The sequence below is a fragment of the Lissotriton helveticus genome, chromosome 7, assembly GCF_964261635.1.
Source record: "Lissotriton helveticus chromosome 7, aLisHel1.1, whole genome shotgun sequence".
Lineage (NCBI taxonomy): Eukaryota > Metazoa > Chordata > Amphibia > Caudata > Salamandridae > Lissotriton > Lissotriton helveticus.
In genome coordinates, this window is record NC_136068.1 from 49,976,245 (window position 1) to 50,003,483 (window position 27,239).

A 27,239-nucleotide genomic window follows, 5' to 3' on the forward strand; every position below is an offset into this window, starting at 1 on the left:
ATATCTCCATTCAGCATCTGTGGTATCAAAGAATTTAGTAGGATACTAATACATCACAGGGTAAAATACAAGTGTTTACAATAGAACTCTCAAACATTACATTTGTTAGTGGCTCTTTTTGTTTAATAAACATTTTTTATTGGTGAAAGAAAAGGAAAAACATAAAAGTGGTTCTTCCTAACATTGAGGGAGTTGGAAAAAAAGCAAGACAAAATTTAAATGTATTATATTCTCTATAGCAACACAAAACATGCCATGGTAAACCCCACATACAAAACACAGTGCCTTCACATGCCAAATGGCAGTATACTCCACATGTTTACAAACACAGGATATGGGTCGAACCAAAAGAGGAATACAGATTCATGGGAAACTCACCAACACAATACAAAGCAAACAGGCAATCAACCTGCCATGTATCCATTCTCAAGAGATTGTAAACATGCTTGCACTTCTTCCATACTTGGCTCTTCTTAAGCATCATAACATTCTTTAAAATCTGCTTAATCCTCAAAGGCCAAAGAACAGAGAAGGGACCTTAGTCTCAAACTCGGGTGTCTCACCACATCATCTAAGTGGATGACATATCCCAAAAGGCACATGACGGTTTTTCTCTAATCTTGTAAAACACTGTTTCTTCTGAAGCAAAGTGTTCACCTGTGTAACTCAGTTGCTGAAGCCAACCATAGAATTTCTAGCACAACCTGATTGGCCTTTTTGATTAAAGAATTGGACTGGAGTCTGCACAAAGCAATGGCTTCATGTGCAAAATTGAACATCAGAAACAAGTTTAACTATATTATTTGTAACAAAGCCAGTGGGCTCTATCATCTGCAAAAGCTTGCTTCAGAATCAAATATATTTACTCTGGTGGAATATTAGTTCATATTCATGATGATAACACATATATAGTGATAATCCCACAGCTCAAGCATGTATCCGCAATGCTCTATCTACATAAGCATTCCTTGGACCCAACGACCAAGAACCCAGACAACTCAGGCATGGGTAGAACATGTATAGGTGGCAAGGACAGCTGCATCTAACACTGCAGGACTGATTCACAAAGTACCTCCACACGGGGAACATTACCACACGCTGCCATTACTACGCTGCTTTTACAACGCAAGTCATTTCAACGACTTGCGCTGGAGGGCGCTGTTGGACAAGGAATAGTTTAATTTTCTATTCCAACACCTTCCCTACTGTAACGTGGGCTGGAGTTGGAATAGGAAATCAAACTATTCCACTATCCAGCGCTTACGGCGAAAGTCGGTGTAACGACTTGCGTTGTAAAAACAGCGTTGTAATGGCACGCGTAGTAATAGCCCGCGTTGTGCTGACATACAACCCTCCACACTAGTGACGGAGGCCCCGCAGTCATGGAGGAGTCTCTGCACTCAGAGCAGAAACTCCGACATGAGAATTCTCATGGCGGAGATTGTGCCCCGAGTGCAGAAACGGCCTCTCGACTACAGCGCCTCCGCCACAAGTGCGGTGTCCCTTTGTGAATCAGGTCCTGCATCTTCACGCAGGTGCCAAAAGTGAAGCAATCCTTCACTACATTTAGCAATTGGGGTTCCATGCCTTGCCTTAGTGAGTCTCCTATCTTCCAAGAAGACTGTTATTTCCTATTTTGAGGGCCCCATTGTTACGGGCTTACAACCATACCTCGTATTTGTAATGAATGTACAACACAGATTCTACCGGATGTATGACACTACAACGCATGCTTTTACAACGCATGCAATTACGACACAGGTTTTACAACGCAAGTCGTTACAACGACTTGCGTTGGGGGGCGCTGGATAGTGAATAGTTTAATTTACTATTCCAACTCCAGTCCCCGTGGATAGTAGGGAAGGTGTTGGATAGTAATTAATCTGTTCCCTATCCTAGAGCGCCCCCCAGCGCAATTCGTTGTAATAACTTGCGTTGTAAAAGTTGCGTCGTAATGGTAGTGCGTTGTAAAAGTTGCGTTGTAAAGGATTTTTCCCATTCTACCTAACCAGACTGAGGCTGAGCACACTACACTATTTATTTGCCTTCCCTAAAAGGGGCAAGTGGTGCACAAACTTCCGAATTGTCCGTGTGATGGTAGGTCCAAACAAAGTACCCTCCACTTTTTACTTTTTTGTAAATTTTATATGGATATTAGGAAAATGTATCTCCGTCCAATTTTAAGGTTAATACCCTGTTCTCCTATAAAATAGCTTTTAATTATTTAAGGAATTTGGAAAAAATGACAGTCTGTAATGGAGTGATTTGTTACAAACAGTTGGCAATGAAACAAAGGAATGGCTTAGTTTACTTAGAAAAACTGAATTATGAATTAATGTAAGCATATCTGTATTACGAACCTGTACACTTTTTAGAATCCTGTTAAAATTGTGTTTTTAGTATTATGTTTGGATAAAACTTAGATATTGATTATAAATGAATTATTGTATTTTATAGTATGCTTTTACGGACATTTTGAATGATCCGAATAAAGCTTGATTTGATTTGATTTGAGTCTCCTACCTACACACCCTCACAAGTGAATGGAATGGAAAAAAGTACTTCTTTGAACCCTTTAGTGAAAACAGCTCGCCTAGATAACCACTGTGGATATTCAACTATTACTCGCTCTTGCAGTATTCTTGATATATGCCTCCAGCCTTGACCAAGTCTGAAATCGCAAGACCTTTGAGTGTCATCAGTTCAACACACATATCTAAAGCCATGCATCCCTAAAAGCTTATCTCTGAATCCTCAGATCATTGCCACCCTCTTCCAAACAGTTCACTTGCACTCACCTCCACACATGGTTCTCGGAAAATGCTTCAACTTTGCATGAACACACAGCTTTTGTAACTTTACCAAGAAGAGTACAGATAAAGGAAAATCAATGCACTTTAAGTTGATTATATTGATTTTGCATTAGAGTTTGATTGAGTAGCTAGAAGGTCGGTCTGGGTCAATATTGTTCTGAAGTTTCTCCTACCACTTTAACCCGTTGCGTGCTGCCGTCAGCCGTTGGCCGACAGCAGCACTACCTCGCTAGTGCTGCCGTCGGCCCCGCCCACCTTTTAGAACACCCGCACTGCGCCGAAATAACCGCCGCAGTTAAGGCGTTAAATACAAGAAGTATCAACATTTGGACTCCTCATAAATACTTTTAGAAATAATGGAGCGTATTTACAATGAAGGTGGCGGAGTGCGGCGTTAAGCCAAGGAGACAAATGCTGAGCTCCGTCACTTTCAAAACGTAGGAATGCACCGTATTCACAAGAATGTGGTGCACGCCTGCGTTTCTCCCTGTGCTGGCGCAGACTTAGCTGTCTAGCACCAACGCAGGCACCCTTGCACCATAGTGCAAGGGTGTCCATGTTGAGGGAATGATTGTTTATGTTTAGGAAGGTGTCCCTTCCTGCACATAAACAATCATCAATGGTGATTTGTAACTTCTATGTGTGCTGCATTGTGCAGCACACAAAGAAGTTACAAATTGTTATTTCTTAAATGATCATTAATGTGCAGGAAGGTACACCTTCCTGCACATAAACAATATTTTGTGGCAATTTGCTGTTTCTATGTGTGCTGCACAATGCAGCACACATAGAAACAGCACAAATGAGGAAAAATAAAGCATTTCTCTTCAATTCACCATGTTAAGACTAGGTTTTCGCCACAAGAATGTAAAAAAAGTATGTTCCTGTGGTGATAGGGGCTTGTAGAGATGCCACAATATTTATCAATCCAAGATTGAAGCAGGGGTGTGTACCATATTATTCATGTGGATTACATCACTAGACTTGTATTTTCTGATTTTTATTTAGAAGACTTCGACTGGAAGGTCTTGCACAAAACACATTAATCCAAGAAAAAAACATGGGGCATATTAACAAGCCCCTATAGCCACTGGAAAGTCACTTTTTTGATGTTTCTGTGGCGATAGGGGCTTCACCTTATTCACAAAATGGATTAACGCCGTCTTGTAAGAATTGCACCCTTTCACGCTATACTTAACGTAAAAGGAGTGGGCAATGGGTGTAGTGGTGGGTGTTCTGCCGCAACACCAATTGCCCCATATTTACAAGGGTGGCGTGAATATGGGGCATCGCCAAAATTAACACAAGGGAAAACCTGGTCTTAACATGGCGAACTGCTTTTTTTCTCCTTGCTTTTGCTGTTTCTATGTGTGCTGGATTGTGCAGCACACACAGAAACAGCAAATTGCCATGAACGATTGTTTATGTGACGGAAGGTGTCCCTTCCTGCACACAATCATTTAAAAAATGAAGATTTGGAACTTCTATGTGTGCTGCACAATGAGGCACACTTAGGAGTTACAAACCACCATTAGTGATTGTTTATGTGCAGGAAGGAACACCTTCCTGCACATAAACAATCCTTCCCTCAATGCAGGCACCCTTGCACTATGTTGCAAGGATGCCTGCATTGGGGCAAGGCAGCTAAATTTAGCACCAGCACAGGGAGAACCTCAGGGGTGCACCGCGTTCTTGTGAATATGGCGCATCCCTGCGTTTCAAAAGTGATGGGGTGCAGCGTTAGCCTTCTTGGCTTAACGCCACCCTCCGCCACTTTCATTGTAAATACGCCCCTTGTCTTTTAGAAACGTTCCCCAGATTCAAGGAGGTCATCAATATCACGGGTTGTGGAGGATATACATATGTGGCAGCTGCATCAATAAAGTCCATCTTGGCTATTTCTGGTGAAATAAAGGAGTTGGTCAACTGAGGTAATGAGGAGGACTCTATGGAGATTTCATTGATCATAAAGTTTCCTCCCCTTTCTACCTTAAAAAATAGTATAGTGTGATAAGGTATTACCAACAATAAATTATGGTGCTCAAATACCATAAAAATAGATTATTGTGCTCACTTATTACCTACTTTAAATTATTGTGCTGCAATATAGTTTAACATCTGTAACGCGCTGTTAGGAAGTACAGAATTCGTCCTAAACAAAAGTGATATGGGGCTCAGGAGGTTAATGCCAATGGAGATTTGACTAAACCCTTTGCCATGCACAGTTCCTTTTATGCAAAATAAGGGTGGAGGGCGCTATGTCATTTCAATAGTTCACAAGGAATCCATATTACAGGTGATAAAAATTAAACCTGACCATATAAAGCATTGCATAAGTTTTGGACAAATTATATGGCTTTGGTCATGAGGGGGACATGAATTTATGAACATCTAGTTCAAACGGCTTGTAGAAATAGTAGCCGACAATTGAGCTATTCAGGTGGATCTCAAATTCCATTAGAAAAATTCTGGATTGGAAGATTGTATTTATCAGGTAAAGAATAGACTGATCTATCCTCCACTAAAAAGCAGAGTTTTTTTATCAAGAGGAGGAAGAAGGTTTATAAATATTACTGCTGAGTGATTCCAATGTGATCCGTAGGAGAGTAAATGATGTTGAAATATTTTTAAAAACATTGTAATTGAAAGGCTGTCTTCTGTCGTAGTATAATTTAACATTAATATGAGTGTGAGTCGTAAGATGGTTTTTGGTGAGTCGCGAAAGTCCAAACAATAAATCATGATGCCTTTAAATTCAGTCTTTATCTTGTCACATTTGTGGTGCTTAAATGAGATAGAGGCTAAATGACAGGTTATATCTTCTGACAAGCTGTTGCTTATATTCTTTTAACATGGGATTTGTGTTTACTTTTATTTCTTTGAATGCAAAATGAGGAGTGTTTAAAGGAATTTATATTACAATCTTAGGATGTCGTATTTTTTTGTAACACACAACAAACTGTAAATACCTGTAAATGAACTGCATGCATTTAGCAGCCAGGAAAGCAAAACTGAAGTACATTTTTTTAATTCTGAAGTGCACTAGAAACAGAGATTTTTATAGGAACAAAAGAAATAAAGTCACTTTATTGATGATGCACAATTGATAAATATTCACAGAAACCTAAATTCTACACATTATCTTTTGTGGACAATATAGACTTATCAGTAAAACTGTATGCCTGTGCAAAGTTAGTGGTCATTTTCATGGAAAATGTGCTGGCTGTAAATGACAGTGCGATACCAAATGATCCTTTAGTTGCATTAAAAAAATCACCCTTATGTCCATTAAAGGTAGGTGGGTCATGAACTTTTGTTGTTCTAAAAAGTAGGTTGTGGTTCTCAAAAGTTTGGGCACCACTGGTTTAGATGTTTTTTATAAACTAAAATTAAAAAAATATATATAGACTTGTGTTTTATTCTGAAGTTTTCCAGGTAGCTGCTAATCTGAGACACCTGAAACACAATTAAAAGATTCCTGCTATACCTTCTTTACACACAAAGTATGCACCTTTTTTCAACAGTCTTTTAAGTGGCTCTATCAGGGGTGTCTTGTGTTGGGTACGGCAACTGATCATATGTCCCTTCATTGTTCAAAGTAACGCCATACTCACCAAAGTGTACTTACCAAGTAATGAAAGTTAACTTCCTTGCTCTCTCCCAGGCCCTCAGAGGACAGGATGTAGTGCACAGTGATGTCTTGTGTGTGGCCGGGCTCCAAAGTGTCATAGATGGGTTGAATCTGCACGTAACTGTTGCTTTTAGAATAAAAGTACTTTGCCCAGTGAGTGTCGCCATTGTAAGAAGGGAAGCTCCATCCTGAATCTCTGCAGTGGGTTGTGTCTTTGTAAGAAACCTGACAAAATGGAAACCAAAACAGCATTAATAGTGATAAAGTTGTACAACTACGTAGACCTGTCCTGATAGATACTGTGCCAAATAGGTGGTATTTCCAAAAATATCCACAATCTCCAGATTACATTTGGAATAACAAAGAGCAACTGGCTACTGCAAATGACAAAAGGCTGAGCTCAGAAACAATTGTTTGTGAAGAGAAGGAAGCAATGGGCAAAATTAAGTCATTATTTCAGTACTCTTTTAGCACACTCGTAAATAGTTTTAATAACCCCAAGACATTAGGGCAAGAAATCCTGCCCTCTGAGAACCTCTGTAACATCATTGCAGACTTCTTCGAGGAAAAAGTACTGGGCCTCACGAAGGATTTTGCAGTCCCTGCCATAGAGTCAGGAGAAGGTAGCTGTATGGAGAACGGTCCTGGGAACCAGTTGGCGATTTTTCAGCCAATCAGTTTGGAGGAGTCTCATCGGGCAATACTAGCGACCAAATCAGGGTCAGCCTTTGATCCATGCCCCCCTGCGCTCTTACACTTGATTGTTGATGTTGTCAACCCTGTGATTAATGAAATTGTAAATACATCACTGGCCACAGCCAAAATCCCCTCAGAATGGAAATTAGCGGCGGTTAAACCGCTGCAGAAAAAACACTTGTCGGACCCCACCACTTTATCCAATCTCCGACCAATCTCACTACTCCCCGTATTGTGTAAGATTACGGAGTCTTTCGTAAATAAACAAATTACCAAGTTCCTTCAGGATAGCGAGGCTTGGCATCCTAATCAATCAGGCTTGAGAGCACAGCACTCTACAGAGTCAGCGCTCCTGTTTACCACCGATACCATTCGTATGGCCCTGGACCAGGGTAAGAAGGCTGTCCTAATCTTATTAGATCTGTCGGCAGCCTTCAACGCGGTCTCACATGCCATCTTGATTGACCGGCTAGCAACATCTGGCATTACTGGTAAGGTCCTGGAATGGATCAAGAACTTTTTGAGTGGCAGGAGACAAGTGGTCACCCTGGGTGATTTCTGTTCAAAGGAAAAATCACTTATGATGGGAGTACCACAAGGATCTAGTCTGAGCCCGACATTGTTCAATGGGTAAACCACCCCTCTGATCCGGTTGATATCATCATTCGGTATTGACGTAGTCGCATATGCCGATGATACTCAACTGATCCTGGTCCTTGATAAAGATACTCAGGACTGGAAAGAAAACCTGAGATGTTGCCTGATGGCTAAATTCGATTGGATGGGGAAGAACCATTTGAAATGTAACACGGGCAAGACGGAGATCATGCCAATGGGTCCACAAAACGATTTTTCCCCCAAACTGTGGTGGCCGGAGAAGGCAGAGATACCGCCTGATACCACCAATTCGGCCCGTAATTTGGGGATCAATTTTGATACCGCCCTGTCTTTCAAGCAACAGGCACTGACAGTAGCAGGGACCTGCTTCGGTATCATCAAGGGACTAAGGAAGTTTTTTGATCTACTTCCTTTGGCGGCTAGGAAAACGGTAACGGTCGACCTTGAAACATCAAGGATAGACTACTGTAACAGCCTATATGCAGGGACCAATAAACTTGTCACTCACAAACTTCAGATGGTGCAATACGCAGCAGCTAGGCTGGTGTTGAAATGGCCTAAGAGATCATCAGCATCTGCCGCATTAAATACCTTGCACTGGCTACCGATAATCAAAAGGGTCCTGTTCAAGATCCTGATTATCACCTTTAGAGCCGTCCACTCCCAAGGGCCGAAGTACCTAAGGGGAAAATTCTCTAGGTATTATCCTACGCGTACCTTGCGGTCCTCAAATGCTAATCTGCAGTCTGTTCCAGCCTTCAGACTTAGCACGAGAGGAGGTAAATCACTACCAGCTCTAGGGTCAAAAGCCTGGAACACTCTTCCCCCTCACCTTCGGGCACTAGAGCGGGAAGTAGAATTCCGAAAGGCTTTGAAAACTTGGATCTTTAACTTACAGGACACCCGCGCTAGAGCACTAGTGTGATAGCTGGACTAACTACCATAAGAAATCTGACCTTGGTATAGATCTTTTGGTCAACAGTGGCGCCTAGATGCTCCTTGGAGCGACAGCTGCGCGGTACAAATGCACCATTATATTACATTACATTACAAACAATGTCATATGTCTTTAGCTTCCAGCTGCATGCCTTAAGCTGAGGGGTTTCCATTAATATTAAGAGTCACCCTCTGAGGAGCTCCTTGGATAAATGTAATGGCAGCTCCAGAACAGTATTGACATAAAAGAACATAATAAACAGTAAGAGGATAATCATAAGATCAGGTAGAAAGGGGTATAACAAACAATGCACACTATCATAGTTAAGCCACTGCTTAATAATACCCACACATTAATGCAAGCCCAAAAGAAATGTAGGCAGGGATCTTAGATGCATCTATTTTGCACATCCCAGATTCTGCAGGGGGACAGGAAAGGTCTCCCTCCATTGATCAACAGCACTGCCTGAGGACCCATGTTGATGCTGACTAGCACACATCTGGCTTGAATCCCACATAGAAGACCTAAATGGCAGGAATGCACCTTGAATGGTGTGGATTTACTCTAATGACAGTTACGGGTAGTCATGGGTGAAGCTATTGACATTCTCTTGATGTGAACCTATTTGACTAATAAGAATCGGAAGATCATAAAAAGAGACGGCATTCCATGTGACACCACCAGTAAGGTAAGAGTCCATAGCAATGATGGACATCTTGTGCTGTTCAAAGTGTACCCTTGATTATAGTCCTAACCTTTACTTTTCTTTTCTTTCCTCTTATATGGCCATGTTTAAATTTCCAACTCTAAGCAGGTGACTATCTTTTCTGCAGCCTCTTCTCTAGATGCAGAGATTAGCATGGCCTGTAAGTCATATATTGCTTTGATGGCATTTTGATGGATCCAAAAGCAGTGGTGGCAAAGCAGGTGTTCTACTAGCTTGGTTAGGCCATGGACCTCCTGGTGCATTTGACAATGGGTTGGAAATGTTAATGTTGGCAAATCGGGAATTTTGCCTAAACCTCATCAGTGTCACTGACTTCATCCAAACCTTTGTGTAATTTTACATGCATCCAGGATATTCAAAGATGACATTTTAATATGGGGGCATTTAGTGACCTTGGAAGCAAACCAAAAGATTGTCTGTCATGCAATGTGGAATATTTTTATATTTTCCCCAGATGCAACATCAATGTTCAGCTGATTCCACTTTGGAATATTTTCATGCCATAGCCATGAAAACACTGTGCTGTTATCAACACTTCTTGGCTGCCAACAAATCATAAGGGTGCCCTGCCTCTTTCAGGGAGGACATAGCAAATTCATTAACTTACTAGCTTACCCGTTGCGCGTTGCTGCAATCTCAGAAGAAAGGAAATGTAAGGAAACTTGTTATGATAACATTAAATTTACATTGTGTCATTTTTATTGAAACTTATTCATTTTATTATGGAAAACATTTTAAAGTGTTGTTTTAATTCTGTTTATTTATTTGAGTGCTTGTGGATACACAGTATTTTTTGTTTTACCGTCTGGTACATACACGAACAAATCAGAAGGTTTTCCGACGCGTGAGCTGGCCACATACAGTTGTCCATGTGAGAAGCACGGATTCTCCAAATCTAGTCCACACACTTGCAGCGATTGTCCTTGTGCTTTGTTGATGGTCATTGCAAAAGCGAGTCGCACCGGAAACTGTAAACGTTCAGTATTGGAAAGATTATGAGGGCATTGTGGGGACGGGGGGCCGATATTTAACAAATTTCTCTTTTTTCTTTTTTTTTCTTGCCAGAAACCTTCGCGGCAGTGTACTCAACAACTTCCCAAAGTTTCATGCCGATCGGATGAATGGTGTAGTAATGCATAAAGGACAAACAGACAGACATACATTTGTTTTTATATATACAGATAGATGTGGTGACGGGTGGTAATGGCAATATCCCTTTTCAAAGTGATGACCAGGACAATGGACTTTATATTTGGGATTTACAAAATTCAAGAAAGGGATAATCCCCCCCCCCCCCCCATGGAAAGTGAGCCTATATTTAGTTTGGGACAGCTTACACTGTTTGTTTTGTGGAGCTGCAGTTAGTGCCTATGTATGTTTATGGTCCACGTGCATTTGGTATAGTTACTTGAAAAAGGCACACTTCAGTAATTCCAATAACTTATAACTGTGTCAAAAAACACCAGTGTCTCCTAGTTCCCAAGAACTTGTCCATCATGTAAAGTTTAACCAAATGACGTTTTAAAATCCCCATCCCCATCCACTGCGCCTCTATACTATGATGATTTTACTTGATTTGTTAGATTTTGCCCCATTTCTAATTAATGAAGCTCGCTTACCCGTATCGAGAGAGTCAAGGTGGTATGAGATGAGGTGTCAACAGAGAAGCACGCTTTGCCCTCCTGGTCTGTTGTGTAGTTGAATTTGGTGTCTCCTTGGCCCACAGAAAGGGTCACTGTCTCATTGGCCAATGGGGCCCCAGTAGAGTCCTCCAACAGGAGCTGTGAAAAGAAATGTTTATAGGGTTGCCTTCCAGCAGCAAGAACATTAGTGGCTGAACGGAGGATGTTTTAGTATCATCACTTCCTGTTGTGGTAACATGTACTTGTCATGAGAAATGGTCAAAGTTGCGTTGCAGCCTCATTTTCTGACACCCCATCATGTACTATAATAATTACACCTTCTTGACATTAGTAATACTGAAACACTTGGGACTCTTTGTCTGCATAATGACAGAGGTAAATGAGGGTACCCGATCTTTTGGTGAGTAGTAACATTCTTAGAGAGACATGAGGAACCCTCAGTCATTCGAGTGTCTGTTTTGTACATGTTCTAACCACACTTTTCAACATGGTAATGGAGAGAGATCCATTGGGTCTATCCATGTTACATTGGGTCACATGGACAGAATGACAGACATAAAGGTCCATCAGCTCTATCCCCATTACCCTGTCTAAAGAGACAGACTAATGCAAGACACAGATGGCTCAAGGTCCAACAGATGTCCCCTCACTACAGTGTCTAACGAGAAAGACTGATGGAGAGACAAAGGTAACTCAAAGGTCTTCAGCTCTATCACCCTCACACTGTCAAGAAGACACAGACTAATGGAGAACAGATGCAACGCAAGGTTGACAGAGAATATTTCAATCTTATTTTGGAATAGAGACAGAGTAATATAAGGAAACATGACCACTATTCCTATTGCACTCTAACAGAGACTAAATGAGACACAGCTACAAATCAAGGTTGACAATGTATTTCACTAACCTACTATCAACCAAAAACATACTAATAGAGGGTAAGATGCAATTCAAGATCCATCAGATTTGTCCCATCACACTTTGTAAAAGGGTCAGAGTAATGTAAAAACTGATGTAACTCAATATCCATCAGGTCTATCCCCTAATACAATCCATAAGAGAGACATAGGCCCTGACTTAGAGTTGTTACAAAAAGACAAGGGAACCCAAAAGGTATGCCATAGGGACCTTGGGCAGTATCATATTACACAGAACATTGGTCCCTATTTGTGGACAGAATAATGTACAGAAACAATAATCATACACTTGATAAGTGATATGTCTTTTGTCCAGCCGGACAAGAAATTTATTTTTTGCGTTCAAATAGATTTCACAAGATGTGAGAACCAAATAATGACAAGCGGGCACAGCCGTGACCCGTAACATTCAAGACAAAACAACGAAAAAAATGGCCAAAAGGGCAAAGCAAGAATCTGTCTGTATACTTGTAGTCAGTGTTACAGACTCAAATTATTCTAAACACACCATTGCTTTTTACAATATTGCATTATCATATTGCATATGGGGTTTTGTGGGTGACGACGTTTCAAAGCCGCCTTTAGATATAGGGCAAAAGAGAAGGTTTGGGCCCTTTTTCTGAACTGGCTTGGACCACTATAATATGCTAAACAGGAAAAATAGCCAGACAGATTTATTTTTAAACTTTAGATCACACCCAGCCTATCAGTGCTGGGGGATCAACTCTTTTATTTTAGAATTTTTATCTTTTTTTAGAAAAACATTCTTTCATTTGATCTATAAATGTCATCAAAAGATACAGTCATCAAACAGTAAAGAATACATACAAACAAAAAATCAGCAATAAAAGTACAAGTGTTTGAAAATGTACACAATCAATACTATAAATTTTTTGAAAAACACCAACAACAAATTAATCAGATGCCTAACAATTGTTTAACGCTAGGAACCAGTCCTTTGTATTAGGTACAAGAAGCAAGGGGGACAACACAGTTCATAGGTACTGCCTGCCTGTCTTACTAAACCAGGGATTCGATAATGAGTTCTAGAGTTGCAGTACTAGGGGTGGAGAGTATGATATTTTTTTATTGGCCCTAGTAGCGCCCTTCTTCTTTATCCCTGGCTTGGGGTCAACGCGTTTCGAACCACAGTGTAGTAATGGGTTCTCCTCAGGACACGGACTGGAGGGAGCCATAGCTGAACTTGGCACTTGTGAGTCACTCATGTGGCACTTCGTTTGGTCAATTGCCTTACAGGTGTAAGAATTCTTGGACTTGTGCGGCGTCGCGTAAAAAATCAGAGAGTCCGGCCGTTAGTGGGTCCGGGGTTCTTACGAAGGGCTTGTCATTTAATTGCTTTTTCAGATTCGACTTCCTCGCTTTGAAGAACCGGGTATTTCAAAACCCGGCGGCGCCAGGGGCACACCCAAAGTCTTCGGGTTCACCTGTCTTAGAATACAGAGACACGGGACTCTTCGTGGTGATGTCAAAGATCGAATTTATTGACTGCAGCCAGTAACAGAAGTCCTAGAAATCATCACGGTATGAGTTCTCAGGAGACTGCTCACTTTTACAAAGCAAGTCATCCCTTTTTATGTCAAAAATCACATTCCAGACAAACACCTAATATTTACGAACTGTCCAATCACATGTATCCACACCAAAAGTATCGCATGATGGTAAAACCCACTTTTCAATTGTCCGGCCCATGATCGATCATCGGACAAACCCAACATTCTTCTTTAGACAGGCCGAACGAACCCATAATAAAAAAGGCCACGACCCATATCATAAATAGACCATAAAGAAAGAAACAGAAACAGGTAAGAGTAGAATAAGGCATATTTGTGTGTAGTAAAAACTTTACAATGTCCTGCGCTCTGATCTTAGTCTTGATCAGCTAGCGGGCAAGAACTGGCTCAGCAAGGTCGGCTTCAGGCAACGAGGTCAGTTCACTTCGGGTCATGTAAAAGTCAGCACAAACCCCAGCAGAAGGGCACGAGTCTTAAAGACTCATTCAGCCGCAGTCATCGGCCTATGTGAGGGCAACCACAAAATGGCTGCCTTACCCAAAATGAAAACTATGGTTCGGAACGGAATCTTCAAATACACTGTGAATCCTTGTGTGTAACATGGCGAAAACACTCGTACTTGCCGAACTCATTAGTTACGGTTCATTGTTACCAAAATCGTAACGGAACCATGACATTTAAAACACAGGTTCAGAATTCACGGAACCTCAGCTTCAGCGACCTGCTCTGTTGGCTCGCGTGCGGCGTCTTTAGATATAGGTCATCATCATCAGGACAAGAAATTTCATCAATGTTGTCTTACACATGAATTATTTACACTATGCCTTTTGTCGCATTACTTCACACACATTAATTACTGATTTAGAGTTGGGCGCATGTGTACTTATCACAAATGTGACGGATATCCAAACTGCCTTATTACAAGTGCATTATATCTTAATGCGCTTGTAATAAAGGAGACACAACATCCGTCTCGTTTGTGACAGAGTACCCATCAACCAAACCCTAAAGCAGATAAAATTTAATGAAAAACAGACAAAACTCAAGGTCATCAGGTCTATCCCTATTTCGCTGTCTAAAAGAAACAGACATAGGGGCCGATTAGGATGGCGGACGTATCGCCACCACCATGCAGGCGGTGGCGATCCGTCCACCATCTGTGCCCATCCACCACCAATTTCCCGCCCGCCATATTACAATGGTGGGGGGACCGCGGCGGACAGAAACACCGTCCGCTGCTTTTCCGCCCCGGTCGCCTTGCAGCCGGCGTGGAAAAAGGTTCATATGGCTGGCGGTGTCTTCCAGACACCGCCAGCCAGCCATATTACGATGGCCGGATGCAGATGCCTTTCCGTGGTGGCAATGCTGCCACGGAAAGGCATACGGGCTTTGCTTTGGGGGCCCGTTGCAGGCCCCCATGGCGAAGGGGGTGTGGGGGTGCACATGGGGGGTACCTATGGTACCCCCCTGCGTTTCACAGTACAACATGGCAGGCACCGCGCGTGCCTGTCATGTTGTGCGGTGAAACGCACAACATGCATTTTTGACATTGCGGCGGACGGTGCTTTCAGTACCGTCAGCCGCAATGTTAAAAATGTGGGATGCACCCGCCACTGTGGCGGGTGCATCCTAATTCGGGGCACGGTACATCCGCCCTTGTGGCAGACAGTCCCTGCACCAGACAGGATGGCGGATGGACTTTGTCCGTCCGCCATCCTAATCGACCCCTAACAGAGAAAAAGATGCAACTCCATTAGGTCTATCCACACAGTGAGTAAAAGAGATAAAATAGGAACGAGACAGACATAACTTAAGGTTACTGAGGTCTCTCACCATCAGACTGCCTAATAGAGGCAGACTAATAGAGAGATATACATGATGGCAGAAGGTACTCATAATGTAAGAACGAAATTCTGACCATGTGTGAGAACTATATATTTCATATGCTTTACTGAGTTTCTACCTCTCCCCTGAATTGTGTTCTGGGCTGGCACATAAAAAGATAGCCCATTACATCTGTTCTCTTTAATGATATAGTGCATAAGGAAGAGATTCAAGGTCCATTGTGTAGAGCATTGCTACATTATAAGGCAAAGCAACTGAAATAAGTTATATCATATTGTACTCATCCCTATTATTTTTTATTTTTTATTTATAGAGTTTTGTATAGCGCGAACATGACCCAAGGCACAGTTACATGTGTTACAGATAGAAAACAAAAGGTATAGTAGTGTTAAAATAAGTTAGATTCCGATGTATGTCTTTCTTAGCAGTTTCAACAGAAACACATTTAGGATCTGTTTAATGTACAGAGGTGTACCCCTAATCCTCTCCAAATGGTCCCGATTTGTATTTCCATTATGTTCTACATAAAGGACCCAGAGTGGTATTGAGGAAAGTCTTGTTTTAGAGAGGAATTTGTTCATTAGGAAGATCTTCACTTCCCTCTTGAATGTTGCCGTGTTTGGAATTTTTCTAATGATTGGAGGAAGTGAGTTCCAGATTCTGGGGGCTGCTCCGGAGAACTCTCTGTCATACGTTTTCTTCTTCCGAAAGATGGGTGGTTTCAGCAACATCTCCTTGGCACTCCTAGCTGGTCTGCTTCCCCCTGATATCTTGATTTTCTGGGCTAAATACCTTGGTGTTTTGTAGTGGAGCGCTTTGTGTGTAAGACATGCCATCTTAAATTGGATTCTGGCTTCGTATGGTAGCAAGTTTAATGCTTTGAGGTGTGGGGTGATATGGTCATATTTTCTATACCCAGTAACGAGTCTTGCGGCCGCATTGAGACAGGCTTTTAATGGTGCTGTAGAAATATTTGGTAGACCTGCTAGTGTTGTACATCCATATTCAATCCTTGAAATAACTAAGGAAAGAACTGCCAGTTTGAGGTCCGTCGGAGTGATGAGTTGTTTCATTTTTCTGATATAGTTCAGGTGAAAACGGGCACTTTTCGCCATTGCATTGATGTGGGCTTTCATCTCTAGGTTCTTATCCAGCGTTATTCCCAGTGATTTAGCGAGTCAACTAGGGTAGGGGTGCAGTTTAGCGCTGTGATCAGATTGATCCATTCCTTCACATTCGTGGGGTTCTTTGGAGGTGATATTAAAAGAAATTCCATTTTTTGTGCATTTAGCTTCAGGTGATTGCTAGTTAACCATTGTAGTGACACTTTTAAGGCCTCTTTCATCGTCTTGATGTCCTCCAGTGATGCGATCTTGATGTAGATCTGAGTGTCATCTGCGTACATGTGATGTGATATGTTTGCGTCTCGGATAATTTCTGTAAGAGGTTCAACATACAGGTTGAACAGTGACGGAGATAGTGTTGATCCTTGAGGAACTCCAATCGAATTCAGGCATGAAGGGGACAGCGTCTGATTGACCAGGAACTTTTGTGTTCTGTTCTGGAGGAATGATTCAAACCATTTCAGAACATTTCCAGATATTCCCATCCTGTCTAGAAGCCGTGCTAGCAATTTTACATGATTTACCGTGTCAAATGCTGACGACAGGTCAAGAAGGACTAATAAACATGTTTGATTGTGATCTAGGGCCTGCAGCGCATCATCCACTATATGTAAGATTGCTGTTTCCATACTGTGGCCTGGTATGAATCCCGATTGGCAGTCGTCCAGTAGATTGAAATTAGTAATGTGGTCACTCAGTTGATTTTGCACACATTTCCCAATAAGTTTGGCCAGGAATGGAATATCTGTTACTGGGCAAAAGTTATTTGGATCTGCCGGGTTTGCTGTAGGTTTTTTCATGATGCGGAGGACTTGACCTGTTTTCAGGCATTCTGGTAGTATCCCTTGAGATAGTGATGCATTGATTATTTTTGTCCATATAGGGACGGCGACATGGTTGATTCTTTTTAAGCATTTTGAGGGGTGAGGGTCATTGTAGTGGTTATTTGGTTTGATTTCCGATATAGTTTTTGCAATGGTATTTTGGTCATAAAGTTTGAAGGTTGCCCATTGCGCATTGTTTTTCGAACTCTCAAGATTGTTTTTCGTGTTAGCATCGTTCAGCTGTGGTATTTGGCTAGCGAGGTTGTCGGCTGCCATCCTGAGCTCTCTTTCCAGAGTGATGGCCTTGTCCGTGAAGAATGTTGCGAATTCCTCGCAGCTCAGTTGCGTTTTAGCTGTCTCTTGGGCAGATTTGGCCAGCTTATTGGATTGTTGCTTTAACATCTTGAATAGTTTCCGGGGTCTGTTTTTGGCGTCATCCAGTTCTGATCTAAAAAATTCCTTTTTGGAATTGAGGACACTTTTGTTGTACTCGTTTCTGATTTTTCTGAGAGTTTTCAGCTGGGGGGCTAATGGATGCTGTCTCCATTTTCTTTCTGCTAGTCTAAGTTTCCGTCTGTCTTCATTCAGTGCCCCATTGAACCATAGATTTTTATCTTTTTCTGAGATTCTTTTTAGTTTTAGAGACATGGTGGAGTTGACTATATTCGTCATTGATGTAGTGTAGTGATCAGTGAGTTCGTTGACGTTTAACAAGTTGCTGGGCGGACTCAGGTCTTTCTAACATCTTTCTACTAGTAGCTCAATACTAGGGTCTTTGGTGTCTCGACTCCACTTTTTAAGTTTCACCTGTTGTGTATTCCTGGTCTTTTTTATGGTGGGTATCCAGAAGGTTATGGCATGGTGATCCGACCAATCGCACGGCATAATCGAGTGGATTGTAACATCCTTGTTTCTCGAGATTACCCAGTCTAAGGTTGCCCCTTTTGAATGTGTTGGTTCTGTACAGGCTTGAGTAAGGTTTAGATCTCTTAAAAATTCTTTAAGTGCGTTGACCTGTTTGTCATTATTGTCATATGTGACATTGAAACAGAAGGTACCTTAGGTTCCTGTCCCTTCTCTCACAAAGTATTGGAAAGACCAAAGTAATTAAAGGCTCATCAAATGTGTTCCCACTCAAGCTACAATGAAGTCAGAGGGGACACATAGTCAACCAAGTATACCCAATCCACATGCTGAAGTTAGAAGAACCTCATAATTTGACCATGTCGGTCTTGCAACATACCATGCAGCACCAAGAGAAGGGACTTAAGGACTTTCCTGTATGTCAAGATCTCCTGGGATAAGTACCCTCCTTTCAGAAAGTGTTGAGAAGGTTTTAGAGTCAGACACTGATAATAGTCAACAGTGTCCACATGTATACTGCAAAAGAGACAGAAGTTCATCCTGGACAGTCAAGCCTGTCCCATCTCCATTATTTACCATAGGAACAGGAAAGGTGTACACATGAACTAGTTAGATTGTTTACAGTTTTCATTTATAACATGATGGCAGAGACAGAAGAGACTCATGGTCCTGCAGAGGCAGAAGAGCCTCAAGGCCATCTAACTATCCCGCACACCATTCCACATTACCACTGACAAAATACTGATGACCAAAATATCACCAAGGTAAGTATGTATAGGTAAGGATACATTTACTAAAGCCTTATTGCCCGTCGTAGCGGGCTATACCTGCTATTAAAGGCCCGCTGCAGCGTTACAGTCGGGAGCCGAAGGCGAGGGGCTTTAACAAGGCAGCGGGACTTTAAAAGCCGGTATAACCCTGCTACGTAGGGCTATAAGGCTATTAGAATATTCATCCACTAGCGGGCAGAATGTTCTAACAAATAAAACAAAGCCTTCAGGGAGCGCCAGGGGATTGAAATCCACTCGGGCTCCCTGAAGTCTTTGTTCACAGCCAGATCTGTGAACAAAAACATTGGAATGTTGGAGCTCCGGGCTTATACCAGCCATTATAAGCCCAGAGTACTCCAGTGTTTTCAATGGAGCTACCAACATTCCAATATTCTATATAGCCTTATAGCCCGCCGTAGCGGGCTATACGGCTATTAAAGGTCCGCTGCAGCGTTAAAGGACTGAGCTGAAGGTGAGGGACTTCAACAAGCCAGCGGGACTTTAGTAGCTGGTATAGCCCTATTACGAAGGGCTATAAGGCTATTAGAACATTCTGCCACTAGAGGGCAGAATACTCTAACAAATAAAACAAAGCCTTATGGGAGAGTGAGGAGATCGAAATCTCCTCAGGCTCCCTGAAGCCTTTTTCACAGCCAGAGCTGTGAACTAAGAAACATTGGAATGTTGAAGCTCCCTGCTTTTACCAGCCATTATAAGCCCATAGCACTCCATTGTTAACATTCCAATGTTCTAATATAGCCTTATAGCCCGCCGTAGTGGGCTATACTGGCTATTAAAGGCCCACTGCAGAGTTAAAGGCCCGAGCCGAAGGCGAGGGACTTTAACAAAGCAGCTGGACTTTAATGGCTGGTATAGCCCTGCTATTAAGGGCTATAAGGCTATTAGAACATTCTGTCACTAGAGGGCAGAATGTTCTAACAAATAAAACAAAGCCTTCAGGGAGTGCGAGGGGATTGAAATCTGTGAACAAAGAAACATTGGAATGTTGGAGCTCAAGCCATTTTAAGCCCAGAGCACTCCATTGTTTTCAATGGAGGTACCAACATTCCAATGTTCTAATATCCTTGACGTCACATCTATATATCTTGTAGATCTATGTATACTAGAATAAATGGATGTAGGGTTATAGATACCTGGATGTGGAGTTAAATATAATAAATACCGTTTTTCTCTTTTATGCATGAGTTTTTATTTAATATATGTGCCTCAAAAATATTGTGTACTTTTGATCTATGTTAATGGATTGTATCATGCTTATGTATTTGTGTTTTTAAATTATTGTGCCTGATGTGCTTTTATGGATATGGTTTTATCCGAAAAAGTTATTTGAATTGAATAAATACATCCATACCTATATATATTTGACTTCTTCATATTTCAACTATCAATATTTTTAAAACAATACCATGGTATCACAATACTTAGTTCCCATTACCCCTGGTATCATTTGGACTAGAGGACTAAAGTCAAAAGCCAAACTTTTGTACCAAACGTTGTGAACATTGTATTGCATTTATTATGATTTCTACTTGAAAAAGTGATCCCCTGGTACCTCCAGTGGGTTTTCCAGGTGTCGACACTGTGGCTTGTATATCTCAAACAATGGGAAAGCAGTTTTATAGAAAGAATATATACATAACAGAGATCTAACAGCAACAAAAGTAAAACCATCCTTCTTCAGCCCATGTGGAAGGGTTTCATGCAAGTTAACATTTAGACCAGGATGCGTACACCTGAGATACCAACCTGTCCATGTAAAGGAAGTCCGAACTTGAAGTATGGGTCGGCGTGCAGAAACCTCACTTTTGTAATGGTCGTGCTGATCTTGCTGGAGCCTTTTCCAGAGATCTCAACATCTGGAAGATAATGAGTAGAGGGAAAGGACAATGGAGAATGGGAACACACAATGGAGATTAGACAATCGACAACTAAGAATCGAAAATAGATAATGGAGAGTGGACAATACGCGAGGAAGAATGAAGAACAGACAATGGAGAATAGTGAACAAAAATAGACAAATGGAGAATATACAACGGAGAATAAATAATAATGAGTGAAGAATGGAAAATAGATAATGGACAATAGAGAATAGGCAATGAAGGATGAAGAATGGAGGCTGGACAACAGAGAACGGTGAATGAAATTAGACAGTGGAGAGTAGAGAATGGTCAATGGACAATGAGAATACAGAATGGAAAACTAAGAATGGAAAATAAACAATTGAAAATGGACAATAAGATTGGACAATGGAGAATAGTGAATGAAAATAGAAAATGGTGAACAGAGAATGGACAATGGAAAATGGAGCAAGGAGAATGAGAATATACAATAGAAAATAGACAATGGAGAATGAAAATGGGCAATGGAGAACAAAGAATGAAGAATGGACTATAGAGATTAGTGAATTAAAGTAAAAAATGGAGAATACAGAATGGTTAATCGAAAATAGAGAATGGAGAATGAGAATATACAATGAAATATAGATAATGTATAATGCAAAATGGACTATAGAAGATTGGCAATGGAGGAATGGAAAATGGAGCATACTGAATGACATTAGGCAATAGAGAATAGATAATGGAGAATGGGCAATGGTGAATGTTTGTTTGGAAGCAGCTTGGTAATATCTGTCGCTCTCAGTGAGCCCTGCTGTGGTTGGAGGGCACTACAGAGGAAATCACTTATGTATTCAGCAGTTGGCAATCCAAATAAAAAGAGCATTTTAACTATGTCTGCCTGCCACAGCAAAACAGTCCATCGGTGATTTCGACTGTATGTCTAGTGAGGCAGCAGCGGTGGTGTTTGCAATATTGATCTGGTTTGTTCTCCAAACTCTACATCATGGTTCCCACCATCTCATCCACCTTTTTGACTGTGGCTCAAAGTCTGTGTCACTATATAATTCACTTCAGTATACAGTGTGTATACAATATGGGTTCCTTACTTCATTATCTTAGAGACTTTATTGGTATTTATTTTATTAATGCCAGGTCTGCATTTTTTTTTTACATTAGCAGTATCTTCTTTCCTCATCAAACATGTATATGATAGATGTCAGTTCTACAATATGTTTACACTAACTGTCACTTCCTGCTGTATCCTCTCTGAAAGAAAGGCACAATCGATTTATTTTATCTACTTTATATATTTTTCCTATGACCTTACTGTGTTCAATATGCATCTTTCAATAGTGTCAGAGCTGCATTATGTTTATAGTACCTTTTACTTTCTCCACTTATGTGGGTGTTCTCATTACACTATGAGCTACTTTCATTCATGTCAGTTTTACATTACGTTTACAGTACTTGTCTCCGCTATTCTTGTTGTGACAAAGTACAATGCATATATTTTAGTGAGGTCAGTTCTATATTCTGACTATAGTAACTGCCCCATACTCCTCTAAAACAGCATTATTGAATACACATTTTTCATTAATGTCATACCTAAAGTATGTTTACATTACCAGACCCTTTCTCTGTTCCTCTGGTTTGGGCAAATGAACCACATATGCCTCACATTAATGTCATTTGTCTATCATGTTTACAGTGTATGTCTCTTAATTCCTTGGGCTAGCTGTGGTGAGTAGATTATTTAAATCTCTCACTATTGCTAGTTTCACTTCAAGTTTACAGCACCTGTCCCTTCCTCTCACCTGTCTGACTGTGGTGAATAGGCAATGGACACCTTTTACATTATGTTTACAGTAGTTGTACCTCCATGCGCTCTGCTGAGTGTGGTGAGTATTCCATCTAAGTCCTCCATTATTGTAAGTTCTACATTAGGTTTACTGCACCTGTCACCTCCTCTCATCTTTCATGGCTGTGGTAAATAAGCAATGTGTATCTTTTATTACTTCTAGCTTTGCATTTTGCTTACAATACCTGCCCATCCATCCCCTCTGCTGGCTGTGGTGAGAACTCTATCTGAATCTCTCATTATGTCACATCTACTATATCCTTACTACCACCTTTCCTAGCAGTGGTAAATAAGCAATGTACAAATTTTATTCATTTTAACTTTACATCATTTATACAGTGCGTATCTTTTCACCCTCGGAGCTTGGTGTGGTGAGCTCTCTACCTGAATCCCCCATTACGCTCAGTGCCACTTTATTTCAACTTCACCTGTCTCCTTCTGTAGTCTGGCCTGGCTGTGGTAAATATGGGGGGATTATGATGGTGGTGGGACCGCCACCATCACCCCATTGGTGGCGGTCCCACTGCCATCATCACCGCCCGCTATATTACAATGGCTAGCGGTCGGAAAGACCGACCGCCACGCATCCGACGGGCTCCTTGAGCCCACCGGTGGGGTGGAGGGCCTGCAATCCCTGAAATTGTAGCGGTGCTTACCAGGCACCACCGTAGGGATTACAATGTCCCTCCCCACCAGCCTTTCCATGGCGGTTCATTCACCATGGAAAGGCTGGCAGAAAGGGACATTGGGGACCCATAGCGGGTCCCCTTTCCCCCTGGCCTTAAGCTGTGGGCACAGGGAGCATCTATGGTGCCCCCAAAACATATCCCTGCATCATGTGGCAGGCACTGCACCGGGATATGTGTGGGGTGTATGTTTTGTCTTGCGGCGGGTGCTGCAGAGTGCAGCACCCGCCACAATGCAAAACATGGGCAGTGCAACCGCCAGGGTTGCAGTCACATTGTAATTTGCCCTATGGGACCGCCGCCTTGTAGGCAGGTGGTCCCAATCTGCGCTACAATGGCAAACTGAAGTCCGTCCACCATCGATATCAGCCTCTAAGTGTTGTACATCTATTGTTCAGTTTTAGCTTTGTACATTATGTTTACAGTGCCTTCCCTTCCTCTCCTCTGCTGGTTGAGGTGAGTAATCTATTCACAACTGCTATTATTGTCAGGTCTACTGTATGCTTGCTGTACCTGTCCCGTCCTCCACCATGATAGCCGTCACTTGGATTTCATTGTCGTAGCCTGAACGTTTCATCTGGAAGATTTTTGTTGTCACCACTTCATGGAAACATCCTTTGTTATCCACCTGGATGCAGAAAGGATCACATTATTTTAATAAAATGGTATTTTCAAATAAGTCCTATTCCCTGACCACACTCATAGGGCTTTTCGCAAAGGTAGCTTACACTTGTGAGTAATTTATACTTGTAATTTACATTACACTTTGAATAACTTTACTACTTTTGGCTATTCACAAAATCCAAGTGTAAAGTTACTTGAAAGTGTAGAATTAGAAGTCTCCATTCCAAAGTGTGACTACTGCCAAAAAAAAGAGACAGTAGTAACCCAGCACCACAGATGGACGACCACTGATACTGCAACAATGCTGGAGGTAGGGTCTTAAACATCCCCAACTGGTAATACTGTCAAATTAAATTACATTTTCGAAAATCATTACAATTGTAAATATATATATATATATATATATATATGTTGGAAATGGGATCCCCGGCTGGCCAGGGCTTTCGCCAAAGTCAGTCAGAGACCCACACTCCCAAGGTCAGGGCAAGGGAGTTACACGCCAAGATAACCCCTACTCACCCTCTAGGTAACGTGGCGCGAGCAGCAAGGCTAAACTTGGAGGCGATGTAAGTTAAGTATTTGCGCATGCACCCCAGCAACAACTCCCAGGGCCCACCACAAAGGAAACTCCACACAAGGTTATATAAAAATAGCCTTTGTATTACACCAAAACACATTAGATAAAACACACACTTTACAATGTGCCAGAGGCACGGGCAGAATTTACAAGGGATTATTTACAAGACAGGGCCACCTGGACCACTGTCAGGAATCAGAAGTAGCACTTTCAGAACTAGCACTTAGTACATAGAATATAGCACAAAATAGCACACAACCAGTAATCACTGGTAACCAGGATCTCACTAGCACCACCTGTACTAGGGAGAAAACAACCACCTATGTATCACAATAACTGTAGGGGTGTAAGAGGAAAACACATGATGCAATGCATAACATTCATTCAGAGGTGTAAAGGAGGAAAACACATGATGCATCACAATACATTCAGAGGTGTAAGGCACATGACGCATAAAAACACATTCAGAGGTGCAGAACAAATACCAACTTCCCCAAACTCACCAGTCACCACCTGTGACTGTCCCGGTGTCCCAATGTCAGGGCCTAAACGTGGCAGTTGCCCACAAAGTGCTGGGCAACTGGAGCAGGGAAAGTTAGCGCAAAGTTGGAGCCTCTCTGGGCTCAAGAACCACCACTGTGGCACTGCAGAGCCTCTCTGGGCTCACAAAACGAATGGCCCTCTCAGAGCCTCTCTGGGCTCTTAAAGCAAGAAAATGTCCCCTCTGAGCCTCTCAGGCTCAAACACAACTGTGGCACCTTTTTGTGGTAGTCCCCCCTCTGGGGGACTCGAGGACAATGGCCCACGCTAGCTAGGAGCCCCGCTCGGGAGACTCGCTGTGCCTAAAATGCCCCTGGAGCCTCGTGGCTCTACACAAAAATGCCCCCGGAGCGTCGGAGTCCCCTCCCTGGGGACTCGAAATGCTCAGATGCCAGCAGGAGCCTCTGTGGCTCTAAACAGAAAATGCCCCCGGATACCGGAGCCTCGTGGCCCCAACAACCACAGCAATGCACAGGGGGGCGGGGCGGGGCGCGGGCACCGGCAGTGTGCCCAGACACCTCCCCCTTCCTCTTGAAGCACTCACCGGGTCTGGCGCGGGGGCTTCCTCTCCTCTCGCGGGCGGGGCTCTCTCCTGGCACGGGAGCCCCGTGGCCTCACGCGCTGTTTCCGCTCTCCCCTGTCACCCTCCGGGGCTCACCTCTTCACTTCCTTGGAGCCCCGGGGAGGGGCGGAATGTGCCGGCTTCTTCTTCTGCTGCAGGAGCGCGGGGTGGGCTCCCGTCCGCTTCCTGTTGTCCCGCCGCAGCTTGCCTGACTTCCGGGTCAGACCTCAGGGACGCGCTGCAATTGGCCGGCCGGCCAAGCACTTCCGGGTCGTCGCGGGCAGCGCGGCGGCCCGTTCCAAACACTCGTAGGCGGGGGATGAGTTTACCGAGGAGTGGGCTCCCTCGAGGTAAACTTAAAATATAGCGGCAAGGTCCCTGGCAGGGTGGGCACCTGCCAGGGGGCAAATTAACCAAAATAAGCGAGGTGGGCACTCGCTAGGCAGGCAAAGCGCTCCTCAGCGCTAAAAGGCAATTTACAGCGCTCCCTGCGCTAAATGCCAAATACAGCGCTCTCAAGCGCTAGAACAAAATCAAGCGCTCCCAAGCGCTAGAGGACCAACATAGAGCGCTCCCAGGCGCTATAAGTAAAATAAAGGTCCCAGGTGCCCTCAGCAAGCAGGGCAGAGTTCCAGCAAGTCCTTGGGCAGGCAGGGGGGACAAGGCTGGGCCCAGAGCCAGCACACTGGGTCTCCAGGCAGGGAGACACCCCAAGTGGCGGTCCTCTGGCCCAGCAGCAGCAACAGCCCCCTCAGGATCCTGGAAGAGAGCAACTTCAGTGGGGACACAGCCCCATTTTTATACAGTGCATTCCTTTGTCTGAGGGTGCAGAGTGGGGGCGGAACCAGTCGCAGTTGGTTCTTGAGTACTCTGTTTACCTCAACCACCCTCTCTATTCACTGGCAGGGCTTGGGTCATTAGACACACCACAGGGGGGCGGAGCCAGCATTGTGTGGGGAAAACCCAGCCCATCCAGGACACAGGTACACTCCTCCCACACATTACTCATGCAGATCTCCCACTCACCACCGGGCAGACCCATCCAGACTTCCTGGAGCCTGGCATGCCAGCCAGCTCCAGCCAATCACACGCCAGCACCCTCACAGCACACGTACAGCCATGTCTAGAAATGGCGCTTCGCTACTAGACACATACATGCTGCATACACCATCTCGCAGCATTCACTCTCACGAGTTCACACATACCAGACTCAAGCCTGTACACCCCACGCATCAGGAACTACCAGGGACACATACATTCCCCATGCATTCCTATGGGCGGGCAGGCCTAGCTCAGCACATGCACTCAGAGTGCGCACGCACTTTCCACTGGGACACAGTGAAAGTGCGCAGAATCCAAAAATCACCATCTCCAGGTCACCATTTCAAGCAAAAAGTCTAGGGGTGAACCTGCCCTAAGGGCCAAAGTCCAACAATATATATATATATATATATATATATATATATATATATTCTGAGCAAACGCTGTGAAGCTTGGAAGAGCACACATCCACTCTCTGCCATCCAGCATTTCAAAAGTGCAGCCCTCCGTTTTTGCTTCGTGTTTTTGGTTAGATCTGCCAACGCGTTTCA

General features: G+C 42.9%; 1 protein-coding gene across 2 annotated transcripts in view; it reads right to left on the bottom strand.

Moving 5' to 3' along the window:
• LOC144768002 (alpha-2-macroglobulin-like) overlaps positions 1 to 27,239 on the bottom strand; it is a 236,594-nt gene that overhangs the window by 72,186 nt on the left and 137,169 nt on the right. Inside the window, exons 9-12 of one of the 2 annotated variants that reach the window (XM_078651391.1) lie at positions 23,858 to 23,972; positions 20,709 to 20,818; positions 11,042 to 11,203; positions 6,442 to 6,669 (exon numbers count right to left, since the gene is read on the bottom strand). In XM_078651391.1, coding sequence (XP_078507517.1) covers positions 6,442 to 6,669; positions 11,042 to 11,203; positions 20,709 to 20,818; positions 23,858 to 23,972 — 615 coding nt within the window. The remainder of the gene's footprint in view (positions 1 to 6,441; positions 6,670 to 11,041; positions 11,204 to 20,708; positions 20,819 to 23,857; positions 23,973 to 27,239) is intronic. The other variant, XM_078651392.1, reaches the window with a different exon arrangement.